The 24,323-nt window shown below is 35.2% G+C and overlaps 1 protein-coding gene across 3 annotated transcripts in view; it reads right to left on the bottom strand.

The window, feature by feature from the left end:
• The window catches only part of LOC138716517 (synaptotagmin-15-like), a 313,906-nt gene extending 294,674 nt beyond the window's left edge, over window positions 1–19,232 (bottom strand). For all 3 annotated transcript variants that reach the window (XM_069849662.1, XM_069849664.1, XM_069849663.1), the window contains exon 1: window positions 18,876–19,232. In XM_069849662.1, the coding sequence (XP_069705763.1) occupies window positions 18,876–19,101 (226 nt within the window). In that variant the 5' untranslated portion in view covers window positions 19,102–19,232. The remainder of the gene's footprint in view (window positions 1–18,875) is intronic.
• Window positions 19,233–24,323: the final 5,091 nt, after the last annotated feature.

Raw genomic sequence — 24,323 nt, 5'->3', positions numbered from 1 at the left:
AGCAGGATTCGAACCACGAAAGTCTTAGTTAGCCAGTCTATCGTGCTCAGGAGTGAACAAGACTGAAATCATCTACAAGGGTCGGTCCGGTTATTTTTGCCACTACTGTATTTACAGATGAATGAAAAATAAATAGCAACAGTTGACATGTTGGAGCGATTTTATTTCCTATATTTCCAAACGGATCACCCTATATTTATTTTATTGTATTGCGACTACAAGTCATGTTAGAACACGTGGCATGTAAAGGAATTAGGTCAAGCGACATGCGAGAATCGACTTAAGGGCTCAATATTATAATCAATAATGCATATAACATTGATCCTTACATGTTATGTCTTTGTAACATCAAATAGTTCCTTTCCAGCCAGTTCTAATTGGTACTGAGCATGATATGGAAGGCTTGTAGGTATTAAACATTAAAGCAACGGAACAGGAAACATCGCCGAGAGAGAATTTTTGCTGCCGAGCTATTCGCATGTAATTTTAATTCACTGAAATAAAGTTTCGTATTGCATACAACGTTTTAAGATAACTTGATAGTTATGATAATAAATAACGAAAAACATATAACACGATACAGTTTTTTACATATCAGAAGAGCAGAATTCTCTGCGAAGAGATTCTGTGCCGGTACATCATAACTTATAACTCGCATTTTTTTTATTAACTTCTCGTGTTTGCTAAGGGCAAAGTTTATTAGAAACTACAGAGGTTTCTCTGGCTGTAAAACATTCCAGAATTCAATATTACAGAATATTATTTCCTTGTTTATGTAATTTCTGCAACTTTCTGACATTTCGTAATGTATTTTATTTATTTGTTCACAATGAAAAGTTCCAGTATCACTTTTATGCTTTAAACTTTGCTTGAAAGTTGATTTAACCTTAAACTTCAGTTATCCAACGTCTTTCATAATTTATTAGTGTGAGACAATTTCATTTGAATATTACTTAGGACCAGAATTGGGAAGTTTATGCACTTTCAGTACCGGTATTGTTATGTTTTTGTCTACTCTTCTTAAGAATGTGATCTTAGTGCAAGAATTTTACATTTTATTTTAGAAACAGTAGAGATTTCTATTTTTGTGAATTACCGGTATGTATAATCTGTATAATCAGAATCTTAAATTTTAATTCAGAAAAAGTAGGTATGTTTGGTGAACAATGTAAAATTGTATGCCATTTTCAAGTCATTCTATCAAAACGGAACTGTCCCCGAACACGAGCTTTGCTCTTTCGGGGTACTTTCATGTAGCGTTTTTTTATGTATATGCTATTATTAAATAAATTTAAACCTAAATCTAAATTAATAATGTAGTTGAAAAAAATGCAAAGAGCAGTAAAAATATACTAATAAATAAATGGAATTCTTGAATTTTGAATAACAGTTGCAACAGTTTTTCTTGACGTCATTGTATATGTGTGATAAATATAACATTTTTGCTTTTTAATGTGAGCACTATAAATTCTTGTCACGGAACTTGTAATCGCTGCAAGAATGAGGTTTTCTGTATAGTGGACGACTAGCCTAGCAAGAGGAACAGTGAAAAATGTGATTCAAACATACTCTAAGCTACAAAAGTGCTGTGCATCATGTAAATTTTCACGACTTTATATTACTCTTTCTTGTAAATTATTATGGCACTGCTACCTCACTTGAATGCGAAAGACTGTAACACGAACTCCATAAGTCACAAACAAATTTCGTATTCAATATTCACTTTAAAGGCGGAATACATTTTGCATGAGTGGGGAATGATTACTCGTTGCGACTGATTCCGTTCTAAAAGTGAGCTGGGGAAGTTTCTCACCCTTTGGAGATGAAAAGTGATTTCATAATCCATGTTTATGGATGTGACCAAAAAAACATTATTGGTTTACAATGACCCAATTGATTGCATTTCTAGATTCACATATTTAGGTGTAATATTAGATGAAAAGGGTAAATGGATGACTCAAAATGAAGTGGCATTTAATAAAGCTAACGGTGCACTTACAGCAATAGATAAGTGCTTGAACAAATGGCAGAATATAGAGATAAAAAACCTGTTTAGAGAGCTATTGTAGAATCGAAAATATTATATAATATAGAAATTTGGGGTAATAATTTATCTAGCCAGCTTATTGATAGAATTAGATCTAAATTTTGTAAGAAATTTCTATGAATTCCGTGGAACGCCTCTAACCTAGCGCCTAGATTTGAAATGGGGGTAGATAGTATTATAGGAACGATACTAGTAAGGAAAATAAAATTCTTAGGTCATATTTTGGAGAAGAAGGATAGTGCCATTGAAAAGAAGTGTTTGAAGTTTCTTCGAGATACGAATTTGAAATCCAATTGGCTAGAAGATTTAAAGAGCAAGGTGTGTAGATTAGGTCTATGATGGTTATGGGAGGAAATTGGAGTAATGAATTTAAATGTAATTTGTAATATCGTAAAAGAGAGGTGTAATGAAACTACGAGACAGGAAATATATCAAAATCTCAACGAATTAAGTAACTATAAGGATATTAAAACGTCATGGGAACAAGAAGAATATGTCAGAATAAATAGTAGGAAAGTGAGGATGGGCTAACCTTGGTGGAGTCTAGGAATATGGAAATTGAAGAAACAGAAGGGGTACCATAGAGAAGGATATCTGCCCCCTTTGCGGAATGGAAGAAGACGCGTTCCATATATTGCTAGAATATCAAGACAGACAATACAAGGAAAATTGGATAAATAATAAATTTTTGAATATGAATAGATATGTAGCATATAAGAAAATACGTAATATAACTAATATAAGAGACTATAATTATATGTGTACAAAACCGCCTTTGCTTATCATAAAATAAATATTTTTTTTTTCCCCTAACGTTTTCGATACTTGTGTACCATCTTCAGATGTGAAGTATTAGATTAATATGATGAAAACCTTGCCTATTAGATGGAACTTAATGTGGTAATTTTCGGGCCATATTAGTGTGGTTGCTTGGACTTAACTTAGGTTGATCTATGATATACATGCTATGTTAGGTTAAATCACTGCGAGTCATGTAATTAATATGATCTAAAATATAAAATAAAATTGTTTAAGAATTGTAACCACTATTAGCGTAGTTATTGAAATATGAACACTTTGTAAAACCACTTTAAAAGTTTATAATCACTTTGAACATATGTTGGCTGTATTTGCCGATTTAAAGTTCGTTGAATAGGGCAGTTTCTGTTGATCTTGATGTTTGACGTTGAACTAAAGCGCAGTGTCGTTTTGTCACTAACATATCTATATTTTGTTAAAATGCGTGTTGTTAAGACGTTTCATCCAATTGTAGTTGATAAAATTGATGTAAATCATAGATATATTACTGATACAATATGGAGGTTGTCAGGTCCATAAATTTAGTACAGCCTGGCGTGTGGTTTGACATGTGTTGGTCTGTTCGTGCTTGATGCGTGCTTTTTTTGTTTTGTTTTAATTTTTTTTAGTTGTGAGACTTGGTATAGATGATTAAAATTGTAAAGTAAGACAGATCATATCATATCATATCATATCATATCATATCATATCATATCATATCATATCATATCATATCATATCATATCATATCATATCATATCATATCACATCATATCATATCATATCATATCATATCATATCATATCATATCATATCATATCATATCATATCATATCATATCATATCATATATCATATCATATATCATGTCATGTCACGTCACGTCACGTCACATCACATCATATATCATATCACATCATATCATATCATATCACATCATTATTGGTTCGAATTCTTTATTTCCGTTTTCAGTTGAAAATATTCGTACGCGAGTGGGATGGAACAAGACATCCTTAGAACCAGACTTTTGGATATTCCACCGTGTTCTCGTACTGAACATTCATTTCATCCACAGAAAGCCACATGGCATCATAACCTACTTAGAAAGAGACTAGGTATGTAGCACAAGACAGTCGGGTCTGGTGTTTTGAAGAGAGTATTTTTAGAGCTACTCTCTTATAGATTACGAATTATATGAGAAAATGGAAGCTTTCGACTTAAGGTACTTTCTAAATATTACAATGTAACGTATAATTATTTCGCTTATGTTAACCAAATTCTGCTTTGAAAATTTATTTTATTGAATACTGAACATTAACTTGAAATCTGCTTCACAAAATTACATACTAGGGTTACATTTTTTACTCATGTTTGTGTTGTATTGAATATTTATGACATTTTTTCTTGCAATTTGCTACTTCATGCTCAGAAAATCGTATTACATTACCCTCTAAGATATAGATACCACGAAGATGTTTTTGTAGGTAGGCTACTATAGGCTTAAGTGAAATCAATTTGTTTCATAATTTTAATCAGATTAAATTAATAGTTTTGCATTATAACAAAACCATTGCTGTGTTTTATATTTAGTGAAGAGTCCGAAGACGGTTGGAACCTCGTGACATCAATAAGGTATCACTCATGAGGCAACTAAGCAATAAGGTCGGGAGATCAGTTCCTTTTCCCCTCCATTCCATACATTACTGATTGGTAACATATGCTGTGATATTTTAGAAAACCGTAGTTATTACGAAAATATCGCAAGAAACTAATACAGGTTACACAAACAGACTTTCTCAGTAACCAGTTTTGGCGCTGCCTAACAATTTGTAATGCCTAATAGTGAAAAATATTTTCAAAGTAATATGCATAAACTGGAAGAAATACTACATCGTTCAGTACGCAATTTCTCCTCAGCCAGTGACTCAACCAATTCCTTTTTCTCTTCCTACTCAGTTTCAGCAACATTCTTTCTTCACCCACTCTTTCTAACACAGCTCCATTTCTTATTCTCTCTTTACATTTCAAACGATTCATGCTTTTCCATACCACATTTCAAATGCTTCTATTCGCTTCTCTTCAATTCATCGTAATGTCCATGTTTCTCCCCGTACAATGCCATACTCCACCCAAAGCACTTCACTAGTCTCTTTCTTAGTTCTTTTTCCAGAGGTCCGCAGAAGATGCTTCCTTTTCTATTAAAAGCTTCCTTTGCCATTGTTATCTTCTTCTTGAATTCCTGGCAGCACTTCATGTTACTGCTTACAGTACATCCCAAGTATTTGAGCTGTATATTATTATTATTACTATTATTATTATTATTATTATTATTGTTATTATTATTATTATTATTATTATTATTATTATTATTATTATTATTATTATTATTATTAGGACTCTCACTTTGAGAGAGGAACAGAGGTTAAGGATATTTGAGAATAAGCTGCTTAGAAAAATATTTGAGGCTAAGAGGGATGAAGTTACAGGAGAATGGAGAAAGTTACACAACGCAGAACTGCATGCATTTTATTCTTCACCTGACATAATTAGGAACATTAAATCCAGACGTTTGAGATGGACAGGGCATGTAGCACGTATAGGTGAATCCAGAAATGCATATAGAGTGTTGGCTGGGAGGCCGGAGGTAATAAGAACTTTGGGAAGGCCGAGACGTAGATGGGAGGATAATATTAAAATTCGTTTTGAGGGAGGTTAGATAATATGATGGTAGGGATTGGATTAATCTTGCTCAGGTTAGGGACCGATGGCGGACTTATGTGAGGGCGGCAATGAGCCTCCGGGTTTCTTAAAAGCCATAAGTAATTATTATTATTATTATTATTATTATTATTATTATTATTATTATTATTATTATTATTGTTAGTCTACTGTCCGAAGACAATTTCGAACCTCATAATGACACCAATAATGCATAGCTCATGAGTAAACTGAGCCAGGAGATAATGTGATAGGGTGGTCAGTTATCTTCCCCTCCATTACCTACATCGTTGACTAGTGACTAGTAACACAGACTTATGATGTAAACAAACATTATTATTATTATTATTATTATTATTATTATTATTATTATTATTATTAGTTGACAAATTAAATTGAACTAAATTTCATAAAACTGAAAAATTCTATTAGCAGCAGTAGTTATTGGAGTCTTTTGATGAAGAAGAACGTTCTGAAAAAAATAGTTTCGCAAAGAGTATATATTGAAAATTAAATTTCACATGCTAAAAAGAATTAATAGGGCATATAGGCTACTTTGTACACTCCTTCGAACTGGACGAGAATGGAAAAAATTTACGTCATTCCGTGTGACGTCACTTGAGGCGTAAATCACAATTGTCTGCTTATGTAGGCAATCAGCATGTGCAAGCGTCAAGGTCGATGTTTGTTTGTTTTTCACAGACAAACTTCAAAAGGGTCAGTGATGCTGTGGCTCACTAAACAAAACAGACTCGATGGGATGGCGTTTTGTCACAGCAGTGAGAACGTTACGTGGGAGTGGAATTGCGTGCTCCGCAATGTTGAGCAAACTCGTTAGTCGTGGCAGATTCCATTAGCGTGCGAGGAATTTGCGGATAATACTCAGAGCTGATCTCATTCATTTAGTTCACAATGCTTACGTAATTGAAATATTTATTACAAATAGTTCCTATAAACAAAAACGCGACCGGATGTAGACTCAAAATTTATTATTTCTTGTTTTAGCACAACAATAATAACATATGAGTTGAAAATAAATCCATAGAACAAGCGTTACATTTTGACTTAATGTAAGTTTGAAAACGTCCATAGCTGTGAAGTAACGGTTAGCATGTGACCATGAAACGAGTGGGTCTGGGTTCAAATCCTGGTCGGAACAATTTCCCTGATTGAGATTTTCTCCGAGGTTTTTTCTCAAACCCTCAACCAATCGTCCTGTCAGGGATTGCCGAACGGTTAATCAATTTAAATTGAGAATTAATAATTACATAATTTTACATGATATTGATTTGTGAGTGTTAGCCGATTTTTATAGGTTATTCTGTGTGTATATAAATTGTCATTTATAACTATCATAAAGTAGAATTAGTATATGAATTGCAAATAACTTAATTATGTACCATGTTTAGTTAATATTTCATTACAGCCCATGTAAGCTTGTTAATGTGCATGAAAATGATTTTTATACTTAAGTATGACTTTACTATTTTTGTCTTGTTTCGTTATGTATTTCACTTCTGGTAGTGTGGAAGAGAAGGTCTTTTTGAAGTTTCAGGGATTATTTAGAAGTGTTCACGGGACTAATGTGATTAAAATAGTTTCACATTTTACTTCTATAAACTTAAGAGGAATATTAAAACGTAATCAATTATCGTGTCTGTTTAGCTCAGTTGACTAACGCGTGTTGTTATAAAATCCATAAAATCCTATAAACGCAACTTCATAAACTTCGTAGGTTCGTAAGGTTCGTAGGTTCAAGTCTCCTCGCCTCCTAAAAGGTAAATTATTACAAATTAAAAAAAAACGTATTAGATATGAATGCAATGCACAAATTACGACGTAGTAGATAGAGAAAAGAGAAGGAGATTGAGTGTATGTATATTTAAGAAATGGTAATAAAGAAGTAGAGGTAGTGACATCTAGTAACCAATATATTAACTTCTTGAGTAATAGTTCAATGGAAAAGTATACGTGTGTGCCCGGGTACTAGGAAAATACTAATGAACTGTGAGATAAAGTTCAAACTGTGAGGGAAAGTCTTTATCTCACTAGTGGGATGAAGTGATGTTGAATAAAAGCCTACTTTACAAACGCAAAAGTATTTAGTAAAGGAATGTTTTTCTTTATGGTCATAAATAAATAAGTAAATAAATAAATAAATAAATCTATACTAATAATAAATCTGTAGCCGAAATTTTTCTGGTAATTTTCGACTTTCCAAAAATAATTGGTCCTAACATATATAATCAACCACCCTGAAACCGAAAATTGCATTTTTGAAATTTTTTTTTGTATGTCTGTCTGTATGTTTGTTACCTTTTCACGCGATAATGGCTGAACCGATTTATATGAAAATTGGAATATAAATTAAGTTCGTTGTAACTTAGATTTTAGGCTATATGGCATTCAAAATACTTTATTTAAAAGGGGAGTTATAAGGGGTCTGAATTAAATAAATCGAAATATCTCGCTTATTATTGATTTTTGTGAAAAATGTTACATAACAAAAGGTTCTTTAAAAATGATTTCCGATAAGTTTTATTCTTTACAAAATTTTTATAGGACTGATATTTAATGAGATAAATGAGTTTTAAAATTAAAATAACGCCATCTAAGATAGTGCAATGAATTAAGAACAAATGACTTCGTCTATAAGGGGCCTTGAACAACAATCGAAACAGGGGTCTTGGACATCAAAAATCGAAAGCTATTAAACATAGCCTACAGAGAATGTTTCTGCATTTGTATGAAGTAATATCAGAAGCTAAATTAACTGATTTGTATAATTAATTATTATTATTTCATCATTGGAAAGTGTAGTTTCTCTAGATGGACATAATACTATAATGTTATTACAGTAACGTCTGAGTAAATCGAGGACAGGTAAGATTAAAATAGCTTCTTATGCACAGAAAATTTGATAGGCTATTTTGTACATTCGTTTTCTGCATTTCTTAAAATAATATTTATGTACACTCATTTTAATCTCAGAGAATTAACGAACAATGAGAGTGTTAGTATGCAGTAATAGTACGTTAGCTTAGCAATCCATTATTTTATAATTCAAATTTTAACTATGCTCAATTGAATCGTGTTAAAATACATAAAATATATATGCAATAAATGCAATGCAAAAAAAAAATTGGGTAATAAGCGAAGCAGATTATCTTGCGCTGTTGTAAAAGTTGTTCCCTGGGTCAAACGTTCTATTTTAATTATGTAATTACTTTATATTTATTTCTAACAGGTGCAGCGGAGCGCACGGGTACGGCTAGTATAAATAAATATATAAATAAATAAACAATTGAAGTAGAATTGCTGGGTAACTTTCGGCGTTGGACTCATTTCGCCTTCATAAATATACTTCTTCTCTTCCATCTCCGGTTCTTCCCCACATTTCGGGCTTGCGTCCGATGTTGAGTCGGCTGCGGACTACCATGGAACATTTTAAGTTGGTTTTTAACGACGCTGTATCAACTACTAGGTTATTTAGCGTCGATGACATTGGTGATAACGATATGGTATTACGCGAGATGAGGCCGAGTATTCGCCATAGATTACCTAACATTCGCCTTACGGTTGGGGAAAATCTCGGAAAAAACGGGCAGACGGGAGGGTGGAGCTTACAACCTGATCAGCCACTCGACCGCAATTACGAGGACCGTAAAAAATGTTTTCCAGGGGCCGTTAACAGACAATTTCATTAGGAAAAATTATTGGAACAGACACAGCAATAGTTGAGATATTTTTCAACATATTTCCCAGCGGAATTGAGACATTTGTCATATCATGGGATCGACATAGAGGTGCAGACTGCTATCAAACGCTGATTCCGATCCCAGGCTGCTGACTTCTACGAAACAAGGATACAGAAATTGATCCCATGGTATATGACAAATGTCTCAATTTCAGTGGGGGATATGTTGACAAATAGCATAGCAATTGCTGTATCTGTTTCAATAAATCTTTCCATGCAATTGTGCTTTTTTTCTGTAAAAGGCTCTAGGAAAATCACTTTCTGGATGGCCTCGTAATTGCGGTTGAATGGATAAAATTTGTATAAGCACTTCTTTTGACATTATTAACATAGTGGAAGAAAAAAATTAACTTTTTTATCTGCCCCATCAGAATGTTTACTTGTGAGCGTGTCTGAGCTGCTGGGAACAGTATAGGGGAGAGGAGTGTAGATAGGGGAAGACTCCCGTCACGTGATCTGAAGGTAGGCGTGACTGACCAGAAATTGACTTCTGCGTCGCGGACAAATTACATGACGACATCTGTATAGTTTATAAATTCATATTGAACGGGATTTTACTACAGAACTTTTACCATGATGATGGCACCTGTATGTAGTTCCGAAACGTTGGAGGCATTAATTTTCCGGACACGATGGTGTTTCCAAAAGTCTACTTTTGAAAGCCTAAAAATTCATAAGGATTTTGCTAGCTTAAATTGAAATTCTGTGATTCGACCAAAGAAAGTAGTTGTGGTATTTACAAGTTGTTATCTGTTTTCATTTTATTTTAATAATAATAATAATAATAATAATAATAATAATAATAATAATAATAATAATAATAATAATAATAATAATAGTTTTATTTTCCCTGGCAGAGTTAAGGCCATCAGGCCTTCTCTTCCACTCAACCAGGACCAAATCACATACAGAAAAATACATACCGGTATACAAATATTAACTTAAAAATAATAATAAACATAATTAAGTAAAAAAGAGAGATTGAATACATATACACAATCAGTATTAACTTTAAAATAACAATAATAATAAAATATATAATAAAAAAGAGACTGAATACATATTTACAAACAGGAAAATACATTCTAATATACAGTATTAACTAAAAAAAAAGAATTAATACATATGAATATAATCTCACAACTAAAGGAATAGTAGAATTAATATGATCAGCACAGCACGTGTTACATTGAGACAATGACAATTACCTAGATATAAGTGTTAATGGAAAAATAAAGTAATGACTGTGTAAAATAATAATAATAATAATAATAATAATAATAATAATAAATACTTACTTACTTCCTTCCTTCCTTCCTTACTTACTTACTTACTTACTGGCTTTTAAAGGAACCCGGAGGTTCATTGCCGCCCTCACATAAGCCCGCCATTGGTCCCTATCCCGAGCAAGATTAATCCAGTCTCTACCATCATATCCCACCTCCCTCAAATCCATTTTAATATTATCTTCCCATCTACGTCTCGGCCTCCCCAAAGGTCTTTTTCCCTCTGGCCTCCCAGCTAACACTCTATATGCATTTCAATATTAATAATAATAATAATAATAATAATAATAATAATAATAATAATAAATAAAAATTATACTAAAAAATTAATTCTTTGCATTTAAAATATTTCTAAATAACCTAATTTTAAACAACTGAAGACTAATACTACCCCTGATTTCGAGCGGCAGCGAATTCCATGAGCGGGCCATGGCTTTTGTCCTTAGTACTTTTGCATAGCGATGTAGACTACATCTAACATTAATTTATTCATACTGTAGTGCTGAAAATGGCGTCGTCAGCCTGGATGCAGACATAGTATAGTCTTTGTGACATTATAGGCTTTCACTATTTTTCCTTCCAAGTCTTACAAGCGACTAGTACGTGTATATTGATCTACAATGTCTATAGAATTTATATAGGACTAAAAGTAATTCTCACATGAATCCACATGAAGGAATAAAATAGATTTAAACATACGTCACATGTATTTGAAATTGTAGCATATTATCAAATGAGTAGACGACAAACAGCCAAAATATTTTGCTGAAGAGAGTTAATCAAATAATTACGTCGTTCATTTCTCACGCATATAGCCTATTCACCCTCCTACTCTGAAATTACTGCTCTTTTAAATGTAAAGGCGTGGGGTAGAGCTTTCCTATTACCCCAGTTCCAGAGATAGTGAATCGATAAGTCTGAATATAGCTCAAACTCGCGATTTACATCTGATGCGAAATGACGGGCGATATCGAATGAAGTGCTCTCTGTACGTCACGCCTCCTCTCACTCAGCAAATCTAAAATTCTCTCACTACTATTGCAACTGTGACTCACAGAAATGGAGACTAGACTACTTTCAACGGTTTAACAACTACATAGCCTCTACAGTAGAAGCTACGTTCGTTAAAAGACAATTACCGAATAATTCATATGAATTTAACACTTACGATTATTTTTGTTGTGTCCACACCTGTGGAGTAACGGTCAGCGCGTCTGGCCGCGAAACCAGGTGGCCCGGGTTCGAATCCCGGTTGGGGCAAGTTACCTGGTTGAGGTTTTTTCCGGGGTTTTCCCTCAAGCCAATACGAGCAAATGCTGGGTAACTTTCGGTGCTGGACCCCGGACTCATTTCACCGGCATTATCACCTTCATTTCATTCAGACGCTAAATAACCTAGATGTTGATACAGCGTCGTAAAATAACCAAATAAAATAAAAAAAAAAACAAACTATTTTTGTTTTTGCTAATATAAAACTGACGGCGTGCCATGGCTTGTCAATAGTGTAAGCTCTTTTCATCCAATCAGTCACTAGTTCTATTCCCGGCATAGGCAATGGAAGGAATTTATTTTCCGTAGACAAGCGTTGTATGTGTGTATGTATTTATGTATGTATATACAGTGTATATATATATATATATACACTGTGTACTTATAGAGGGAGCGCAAAGAAAGCTTGCCCATTTGACTGATGCGCAGAGAACGATATTCGGTCCTCGTGCCGCCATGCTCGTTACAGGGCTGCTATGAATCACCTAATGCTGATTACAGGGCGCAATCGAAAGCGCGGTCTTGAACTGTTCGTATCGTGGATTGTTGCTGTGCAGAGCGGGTAGAAGCTAGCGTTTGCGTTACATATTCTGCATTTTATCCCTGATATCAGGAGTTTTATGTAGTTCAAAGTGTGTTTGTTAAATAACAGAGTTCTGTATAACATTCTATGTACTTAATAAGTGCTAATAAAACGTTACACAGTCAAACTAGCGAATTATTTATAACGATCATAAATTTATGAAAAACGAAACAGGCTCCGATCGTAACATAAGGAGTATATACAGATTAAAATAAACCGACCATAGTACCCTAGTTATCGGAACATTTTAATAAAATCACATAATATTAGTGTTTTATTACAACGTCAAATATCAATTATTACACGATTATATATTTCTTATAACATCTTTGTCATTTCATTCAGTGATTTTATATGTAAAAAAAATTCGCGCTTCTGTATTTTCAACAATGTTATGTTATTAGTTACTCTGCAAGAAGGTTTAGGTTACGTTACATGCCCTGTGATAAATCTCGCTCGAAACAACAAGCTAGCAGACGACTGAGAACTGTCGACAGTTTGCCAATCGAATCAAAGCGAGGTCGAGTGCACCCGAACGTTTCCGAAAGTTCGCGCAGCTTACCGTGGCAAGCTCTTCTTGCGTCTACTCGTAAAGTCATCAATGTAGCTCAGTCGGCAGGCTCGCTGGCCTGTTGATCCGGAGCTTCGCTCGGGCTTGGTTTGGATCCTCCGTTTGGTCTGATTGATTGGTTTCTTCCGAGGATTTCCCCAGCCGCGGGACTGATGCCGGGTGGTCTATGACGAATCCTCAGCCTCACTTCACTTCATTCCCGTTTGGTCTGATTACCTGGTTGGGCTTTTTTCGAGGTTTTCCCCAACCATAAGACAAATCCCAGGTAATCTGTTGGCGAACACTCACCTCATCTCACTACATCTCGCCAAAAAATTGTAAAAATTGAAATTGAAATTGTAAAAATTTGTAAAAATATAATCTTGTAAAATTTTGACTTGTTCCACATCTTAATGCTTCCTTGCTAATGTAAGATCTATGGAATACAACAAATGAAATGAAAAAAAGAAAATGATTTTTTTTAAAGTTATGTAGTAATGAGTATTGGGATATTTTTATTGTCCCTAGAGTTGTATAATTCTAAAACATGATCTTACATTTGTCACTCTTGCTTATAATCACGTTTCTTTGCTGTAAAAAGTAAGTGGCGTTATTATCTTCACTGCAGGCAATAGCGCCAGTATGTACCATACTTTTATTTACTTGTGTTGTTTAAAACCTTGTCACAATTACAACTTTTAAAACGCACATTCCATAGGAAAGGTTACAAAGGATCCCCTAATTTTATTTCCTGCCGTCAATTATCCGATCCTATAATTTTATATCCTGCCATCAATCATCCGATTCATAGGCACACCACAAAAAGAGTACGACTATCAATATTATTGTCCGCATTTCTGGTCAGTTGTAACCAATTTTTCGAATTGATGGAGTTAATACCATCACTTACCCTATATGTGAGCAGAAATAGGCCTGAGGGAACTGGTTTAATAATTGCTCTTCCAGTCAGGTCTTCTGGAACAGTGCCCCGTACACTTCCCATGAGAAGATTCAATATTTACTTCCCAATTCTGACTAATTAAGCCCTCCAGGAAGATTGACTGTTTGTGTTTATATGGCCCATTAAGTGTAGCCCCAAGCCATTTTTGGAAAGCCACTGTGCCATACATCGAAGGGTGGTGCAAAATTAATTTCACCCAACACTCTATAAACATTCAATTAATCCTGGTTGACAAACTTGGTAATTGATGTCATTAAATTTCTAACTTTGACTAAGACGCTTTAATAAATCGTCCGTAATCATATATGGCAGTTAAAGGGAATAAATACTAAACTGAAAGGAATAAATTCTCATAGATTTAAATAGAATCATCATCTCGGTGACTAGGGCTGTCGTTTTTCATATCGAATATATAGAGTGTTCGAAAGTATGGAATATTACTCATAACTTCCTAAATCTTAATTTTACAAAAAAGAAAGTTGTATACAAAAGCTGTTGGAGATAAACCATACGATATAATACCAGTGTTCGAAAAACGTTAGTAATTAAAGCATACAGGGTGTGACAGTAAACTTTATTTTTTAATGGCACCCTACATTAAAATTTGCATATTCCAAATCTCCATTAAATTTCATGTATCAATGTGTAGAAATTTTACCCATTCACCCGTTTCATGTCTTTTAACTCTTTATTAAACTTGTTTCGTGGACTTCAAGCTTGAGACAAATAAGTATGTAAAATCATGTTGAGTAGGCCATCAATCATCCTATCCCATAATTTTATTTCCTGCCGTCAATCAACCGATCCCATAATTTTATTTCCTGCCGTCAATTATCCGATCCCATAATTTTATTTCCTGCCGGCAATCATCCGATCCCATAATTCTATTTTCTGCCGTCAATCATCCGATCCCATAATCCTATTTCCTACCGTCAATTATCCGATCCCATAATTTCATTTCTTGCCGTCAACAATCCTATCCCATAATTTTATTTCCTGCTGTCAATCACCCGGTCCCATAATTTTATTTCCTACCACTCAATCATCCGATCCCATAATTTTATTTCCTGCTGTCAATCACCCGGTCCCATAATTTTATTTCCTACCGCTCAATCATCCGATCCCATAATTTTATTTCCTGCTGTCAATCATCCGGTCCCATAATTTTATTTCCTGTCGTCAATTATCCGATCCCATAATTTTTTTCCTGCCGTCAATTATCCGATCCCATAAGTTTATTTCCTGATGTCAATTATCCGATACCCTAATTTTATTTCCTGTCGTCAATTATCCGATCCCATAATTTCATTTCCTGTGTGCCGTCAATCATCCGAGCCCATAATTTTATTTCCTGTCGTCAATTATCCGATCCTATAATTTTATTTCCTACCGTTAATTATCCTATTCCATAATTTTATTTCCTATCATCAATTATCCTATCCTATAATTTTATTTCCTACCGTCAATTATCCGATCCCATAATTTTATTTCCTGTCGTCAAATATCCGATTCCATAATTTTATTTCCTGCCGTCAATTATCCGATCCCATAATTTTTTTTCCTGCCGTCAATTATCCGATCCCATAATTTTATTTCCTGCCATCAATCATTCGATTCATAGGCACATCACAAAAAAAGAGTATGACTATTAGAATATATCTGCTTAATTTTAGGGGTAATAAATGATTCTAAAAATAAGAAATGACTCCAGAAGGAAGGGAATACACTGTTAAAACCTGCTTCAACGTTTCACTCCACTAAACGGGAACATAACTCTGACTTTTCGGTATTGGATTCGTGTCTCAGGCTCGGAACGTTGATGATCTTGTACTTCGATTGATATTGAGCCTCGGACCAAGAAAACGTGGGAGTCTGTAGCTTTGGCGCCAACGTCTGAGTCAATATGTATTGCACATTGAATACGGCAATCCACTTCGACTACATCACCTCAATCACATTTTTATTAGTGTGAAAATGAGGGACATAATATATCGTGATACAATTTCGACATCCACGCAATCAACAAATTAAAAATAACATCACAAAATTTGTGTTCTTTGTGTTGTGTTTTGTATTTGTGTTCTTTGTGTTGTATTTTTTATTTGTTTCTTGTGTGAATTGTGTTTGCTCCCTTCTGTATTGTACCATTGTAACATTACCACTAACGTATCTCCCATTCGTTATGCAATTAATGTTCTCAACAATTCATACACATGATTTAAAGTCGGAAACGCTGGATAGTAATCGGAATGTTTTTCGAAGTCCTACTAATATGACACATTTAGATTAAGAACAACATAATATAGGTGAACTTTCTGAAGTTAGTAGAAATATTATTTGTCTTCGATTTGGTGACTCTTAGGAGATTGATGCCTAAACCTACAGTTTTTATGTGGGCTGAAGCTTCACCGGTTGAGATAGACAGTATGATCAACAGTGCTTAAGAAACTCCTTGGGGGGGGGACATATTTTATTCCTATGGTAGCCATTTTTCTTATACTTGAGATAAAGAGCGGGAGGTGAAGCAGCAGAGAGAAGAATGTTAGTGATATAAATGCTTTCAGTACATTATGTTACACAGTGGCGATACTATTCGTTAAAAATATGCAGATTTCATCAGATTCTGATCATTGCTCTTGTGCTTAGGATGTGAGAAGTTAAGTTATTAATTACAATTCATACAAGATTAAACAATTATTAACAGTTATTTACTTACTTATGGCTCTTAGAGAACTCGGAGGTTCATTGCCGTCCTCACATAAGACTGCCATCGGTCCCTATCCTGAGCAAGATTAATCCAGTCTCTATCATCATTTCCCACTTCCCTCAAATCCACTTTAATATTATCGTTCCATCTAATTCTGGCCTCCCCAGAGGTCTTTTTCCTTCTGGCCTCTCAACTAACACTCTATATGCATTTCTGGATTCGCCCATACGTGCTACATGCCCTGCCCATCTCAAACGTCTGGATTTAATGTTCCTAATCATGTCATGTGAAGAATGTAATGCGTGCAGTTCTGCGTTGTGTAACTTCCTTCATTCTCCTGTAACTTCATCTCTCTTAGCCCCAAATATTTTCCTAAGCACTTTATTCTCGAATACTCTTAAACTCTATTCCTCTCTCAAAGTGGGAGAACCATAAGAACAACCGGTAATATAACAGAACAACTGGATAATACGCACGGTAGAGCAATGTCGATAGTCGACGTTACTCGCTGGCCATTAGTCGCTGGCCGAGCCGTGTCAAATAAAACACAATCGAAATGGTGGTAGTAAAATTCGCGACTATATTCTTAAATAAATCACTCCATTAGACAAGTGCAAGGTTTATGTAGTACAACGACGATTTTTTAATGCATTAAAAGAAAATTCATATGTAGTACGATATTAAAGTGGATTATGACAAGGAAATAAAGGGAAAAAAGGTGTGTTTCACGGAATATAATTTAAATAACGGAACGTAAATATCCGGTTAAAGTTCACCAAAGCGTTAAGTACGTAATTATGACCGTGTTGCAGTTTTATTTGTGACCTAGAGAAAATATCTAGCCTTTTACGAAAAAAAAAAAAGACTTATAGGGGTCATGAAATTATTCACCGCTTTATGACAACAAAATAAAGGGGAAAAAGGTGTGTTTCACGGGATATAATTTAAATAACGGAACGTAAATATCCGGTTAAAGTTCGCCAAAGCGTTAAGTACGTAATTATGACCGCGTTGCAGTTTTATTTGTGACCTAGAGAAAATACTTAGCCTTTTACTAAAAAAAAAAGAACCTTTTAGGGGCCATGAAATTATTCACCGCTTTAATTATATTATTGTTTATCAATATTACGAAACAAAAACTGTCGTAAAGGCTATAACCGACTAGAAACATCGATACTGAAGAGATAAACCCATTCGGCCGTGATGAAACAAAAGAAAATGCGAGAGAGATTTTAGTTCGAGATAAAATGGACACACAATTTTGATGACCATACTGTTAGAAATTGGAGATCGCTTGTAAGATCCGTCTTAATCTTCTATGTAGAAATGTTGTCCAAACAAATTGGTGCTCCAGGGAAAAATCATTGAAATAGATGTAACAGTGGTGCTATCTCTCAGTAATGTTCAGAACGACAGAGGTAGAGATAAAAAGAAACAAATTTCTCCTTCTAACGACACCAAAGACCAAAGTATGTTCTTATGTTGGCAACATCGTGTATTTAGTTAAATTTGGTCGTAACCGTAACGGCACGGTTCAAAACTACCGTGATAATTCTCCAGTTTAGCGTATAATGGTTTTATAAATTCTAACTTTCAGCATTTTTGAGAGCAGACTGGATGGCAGAAGTTTCTCAATCGAATAATAACAGGCATTTCCCATATTTATTCTGCGTTTAATTTCATCTCGAGTGTCATTTATATTTGTTACTGTAGCTCCAAGTTATTTGAATTTCTCCATCTCTCTTATATTCCCATTTCGTATTATGTTCTGGTCACGAAACATAACCATATACTTAGTCTTTTCGGGATTTACTTCCAAACCTATCTCTCTACTTGCTTCAAGTAAAATACTGGTGTTTGTGAATTTTCTCCTAACATATTCACGTCATCCGAATAGACAAGCAGCTCGTGTAACCCGTTCAATTCTAAACCCTCTCTGTTATCCTGGACTTTCCTAATGGCATATCCTAGAGTATCTTAATAATTACTTTGTTAAAATAATTAGTACATTTTAACTTCCATACGCTTATTATAACCAATGTTTTGCATGTTATGCATGAGTAATAACCTGGCTAGTGGGATGCTTATGTGAGCGATGTTTATAATAATAAACATCCACAGTCAAGAAGGTCACATTCCTTCCGATCGTCTTCTCCTGAGTAACTAGCAATACTGTGAATTAAAATGTTTTACTACTTACTGTACAGTCGTTCCATGTCGCTCAGTGGCGGCTTCGCGATGACATCACCGCTCTCGTCGCTCTGGGCCTCTGTGTATTGAGCGAAGGGCGTGGGCTCGGGATCCTCGCCCTGAAGTACATCCTGGTCGATGTCATCGTCCGTGATGTCTGAACGCCGTCTTGCAAGACGTGAACGAAACCAAGAGTACTCCTCCTCCCCGGGCAGAAGCAACAACGGCACTCGCATGTTTACCTCCGCATCACCTCAACACGTAGCAGCAGCGGCTCGTATAATCCACTCACACTACAGTTCACTGTTTTTAGTTCTTTTATTAAAATTTACTGTTTTCTTCCGATCACTAGTGGTGGCTTGTAACTGCGTCCTTCTGGTACTTGTGTTCACTTATGATTTGTTATGCAATTCTATATTTTGCTCACCACCTCACTTTCTATGTATATCCCAATCTTCTTATCTTCTCACTTTCTAGGTCCATACATATGTATTTAATGCCCTTTCACCTCAAATTAACAGTATGTAGTATCTGAGTTATTCACTATCGTTTATAATAGACCTGTTAAAAATAGTCCCACTTTTACTGATTATAGCAGTCTTTATTTTTTAACGAATTTAAAAATATGGATACTGATATTAAATTTGTAATTACCGTAGGAAAAAATTTAACATTTGAATAGTGGTGTTTTTGTAACCTTAATGAGAAATTGTGACCGATGACTATATGGAGAGATTTTCTCCACAACTTGATACTATGCTTAAGAAATATTGCGTTTATTAGTCCTTATGATCGTCTGTAGCTATTGCTGTGAACGTCTGTGCAGCGTGCGTTGCTCCTCCTTTGTTCCTCGCTACATACGAGATATAGTTGTCAACGTCTTGTTGCCCAGAACGTGTGCATTTGATGTGTCAGGTTTCTGCCGGTACACTCGACGATTGTCAGTTGTGGCAAATGCTTTATCAGTGTTTTGTTTTCTTGCGTAATTCTGTTAGTAGATCTTGTCTTGTCTTCTTGTTGCTGCCGCGGTAATTTGAGTTGGAGCAACACACATCCAACTTCGGAAGAACAAACTTGGTCGTTTTTAGTTTCTAACGACTTGTTGGTTTGATTTCCGCTACTTCCGGAATGGCGCTTCGACTGAAGCACCCAAGTTGTTCTTGGAACTTGACACTCGTCTGTCTCTTATTTCTAAGGGTAAGAGTCACTCGAATGAGAAGAGGTCTTCAAGAATAGCGAGCGGGTTTCCTGCAACAAGGACATAAAAATAAATTTAGAACTTGTTCGAAAACATAAGAGTTACAGGACTACAAACTTATAATAATGACTAGATTCCGGATGTTAGGCAAAATGTCTTCTTTAAACTGAGTGTATGTATGAAAGACCTATCAGAGATAAACACTTTTCCATACATTTGAGGACGATAGGCCCAATTTTTTTTGCCTTTTTTGCCTATTTTAGCTCCCGTTGCCTATTTTAAGGTTAAATGCCTTTTTTATAGCCTTTTTGCGTCATTATTGTACATTTTATACATTTTAATGCATTTAAAATAAACCGCACATAAATTACATAAAAACAAGAAAGAACGGTTGTACAAATTAAAAATATATATTCACCTCACACAAATATTTACTGAGAAACTTATTCTCCAGCAATACATGTTTCCAAGAACTCTTAAACTTTCTCCCCTACCGATTCCATCATTTATGTCACTTAACAAAGACCTGTCCTCATGTATGGTAGTGAGGTCTGGACTGTCCGAAACTCAGATGTTCAACGCCTAACAACTGCGGAAATGAGATTTCTAAGGAGGACTGCCGGCTACAGCTTGCTTGACCACAAAAGGAATGAACTAATTACAAAAGAATCGAAAATTACACCTATTTATGAACATCTCAACCTCTATAGACAAAAATGGCTTAACCATGTCAATAGGATGGATCGTTCCAGACTCCCAAGACAAATTCTCCGCTATACTGTATATCACATGGAAGACGATCTTTGGGACGCCCCCTGAAAAGATGGACGGAGACCGTAACAGGGCACTAGGCCTAATACCTGCAAGGACGATGATGATGATGATGATGATGATGATGATGAACAAAGATGTTTGAACAGTATAACCCTCAGTGCTCAGGTCACTTCGGGGTTTACCAGCGAAAGAAAGGGGATGAGGGAAGTATTAAAAGCAAGTCTCCAGGTCCCGTTACTGTTGTCGCTTGCATGCACAAGTCACACATACTTTGAAGTCTCTAAATCCCTTCTCACACCCCTCTTTTTCAGACAATACACAGTAGATTTTTCCCGATCTCTGAAAGAAAGTAGAGACAGTCCTTCTGAAATAAGTTGTTTTAAGTTAACTCCAATCACTTCAGTAGAAGTAGAAAGATCTTTTTCCACCATGAAAATCTTTCTCTCTGACAAATTGCTCACTATGACAGTTGACAACTTAAAAAAGCATCTTGTTGTGACATGTAACCAAGGAAAGTGAGTACCATATGGGATAGTTTATTAAATATTTGTCTATGTTTTGTCTGTTTCCATGAATAATAAATACCTATTTCACTGCCTATTTTTACTATTTTTAGTGTCTATATGCCTGCCTATTTTAACCAAAATAAATGCCTAAACATCCGGGCTCTACTAATGACACTAATGTGGCTCTAGTATATCGACATTAGGTAGAGGAGCAGTGTATGCAGTACAAAAAATACGACCGATAATACCTTGTAAGTCTGACCGCGCATAGGAGAGTAAGAGAAAGTAAATAAACCATTATAATTATAAAATTATTGTACATATATACTGTAAGAGTTGTATATAGTAATTTTAAAAAAGTTAATGGTATAGTTATAGGTAAATGTTAACACTGTATAATTTTGACCTCATTTTTTCATAGTTAAGATATAATAATAATATAAGATGAAATAATTATACATAGTGTTTCCGAGGTGGTGTTACAAACTTTCAGGGATGATGGCGAAGGGCACATGTATCAATTTGAGATAAGGAACCCTGGTCCGGAAATGATCGAGTCGAAAGCTACAAGCAAAAATAGTTGTGTGGAAATGAAATAATTTTATTCCTCTGTACACCTTATTTATGTGTATTTATCTGTACATCTTACACATAAAATATTCATCTGACGTTTACGTTGTCTACTTACAGTATTCCATTCAATGCGCTGTCTGAGGGATGGGGACAGGAAACTACACTAAAGCAATGCAGATAGCGTGATGTGTAACGGACATGGTCGGTCCTGATATGCACGTCTGTAGACAGCAGTGTATGTGTACAAGTTGCAGTGTCCAGTCGATCAGTCCTAGTGAAATGGAGGAGTACACGAGAGCGGAATAAGCAGACCTGATTTTCGAATACGGATGAGCCAATGGGAACAGTAGACAAGCTCACAGATTGTATCGGGGCAAGTACCCACGTAGGAGACATACCATCTTTTCACGACTGTTCCAAAGGTTAAGGGAGGAGGGCACGTGGTGCCAAATTACAATTTCATTTCCACACAACTATTTTTGCTTATAACTTTCGACTCAGTCATTTCCGGACCATGGTTCCTTATCTCAAATTGATACATGTGCCCTTCGCCATCATCCCTGAAAGTTTGTAACACCACCTCGGAAGCACCCTGTATATTTTTCGATGTACAAGGTTAGGACATTCTCATTTGCGAAATTTTAACTAGAAAACTTTGATTCAATAGGAAACATGATGACCACTAGTTTAGGTTATTTAAATTTCACATACTTTGATGGAGTTGAATTACGGTACCTTATTTTATCACAGTAGTTGAATACCCCTGACCTACATGCGTGCTGTTTCCTCGCAGATTGTCCCCATGATATATGCAACACGTAAAACATTTGTTTCTTGACTTTTATTCCCAGCTTTCTAATTTATACCCCTCGGTTCGACCCCGGTGCTTTTAATGACACAGAGTATTAGTGCCTCACGCCATGGCACGCATGCACGCACGTGCCACTTTATCTCTCGTAGTTTGTCACGGAGACGGAGTTCGGCGAGGAAATTTTTTCATTCTGCCCTAGGAAAAATTTTCAATGACATGAACTGTAGTGGTGCCTCCAGTGGGATTATTATGAACCAATAATTTCGCTCAGTGGTGACAGTTGAATGTGATATGCAGGCTGGAATATTTGCGGTTGCTAGGATACGGTTTTTTATAAGGATTGCTCCTCTACTCTGATACGATTCCATAGACAGGGAGACTCTTTTGGTCTGCAGCGTATGGTGCCGTAAAAAGCAGTATTTACACTATCAGAAAAAAAACAGTATTTAGCATTTCTTACACAAACTAATTGATTTTAGTTAATTAGAGACTTTCATTAACATATAAATCTACGAGTACATCTATTCCAGACAATTTCTAAGCCATTTTTACTTATCGTTACACAAATATAACTAGAAAGAACTTAAGTAGGTGTTTCTTATGTTATTGTAGTAGGCCTATAAATAGACTATTATCACAGTCTAGTATATACAACCACGAAGCTCAATACGTAGTAAATATGCATCCATAGATAGTTGCTAACCACTAGGATCGCTAATATCGCCTCATTACAGACAATGCAAAATAGTACCGGCACAGTCTATTGTTCCTAGCACCCTCACAACTCAAGCTTCGTGACTGTATATACTAGACTGTGCTATTATGTTTTTAAATTATGAAGTAAGTCGATATAAATCGCACACTTGTAATAATTTAAGGAATACTATAAAATACATTATGTACTACACATATATCACAATATTCAACAATCGTGATTCCACTACAGCAGGGATATACATGGACATCATTTTACTTTTACTTCAATTTTTATTTTACCTGAGTTTTTGAATGTACTTCACTCACACCCCTTCTACTAGTAAATTTCCAACCGTTCTCCACACAGACTCAAGGTCGCGTATACGCTCATAGTAAGCAGTACTGAGTTGGTGAATGTAGTACGTTCCAGAAATATGTTAGCGTTTTCCAGTGATAAAAAGCTTTCAATATTGACACATATTTTTTAGCAAAGGTACTGTCGTCCGCTTGCCATAGTCACATCTCGGTTTCCCCCACCAGCTTCTGCTCGCCCCTCTGTAAAGGCTAGTGGCTGGGCTGTCTTAGCTCTTTTCTGAAAACATTAATTTCTGTTAAGAATTGGACGTCTACGTAATATTATACAACTGTTTAAAATAACTTAAATAAAAGGGCCTCGTTAATTAATTAACTGTTACGTGATTTCGCCCCTTTCTACGATCCTGCGACATAACCACGTGGACGAACAGTAGATAGCATGTCTGAGTAATTTTATCTTTTCTCATCGGATAGAAGTGAAGATTAAATTTACAGTACGTAAGGTTCTCTTTATAGAGTAGATACAGAATTATTTCAACATGAGTTATTAGTACGAAGGACGAAACTGGTAATTGGAATCAGATA

Source organism: Periplaneta americana, chromosome 16 (assembly GCF_040183065.1).
Source record: "Periplaneta americana isolate PAMFEO1 chromosome 16, P.americana_PAMFEO1_priV1, whole genome shotgun sequence".
NCBI classification, from domain to species: Eukaryota; Metazoa; Arthropoda; class Insecta; order Blattodea; family Blattidae; genus Periplaneta; species Periplaneta americana.
This window is presented reverse-complemented; position numbering and strand designations above follow the sequence as displayed.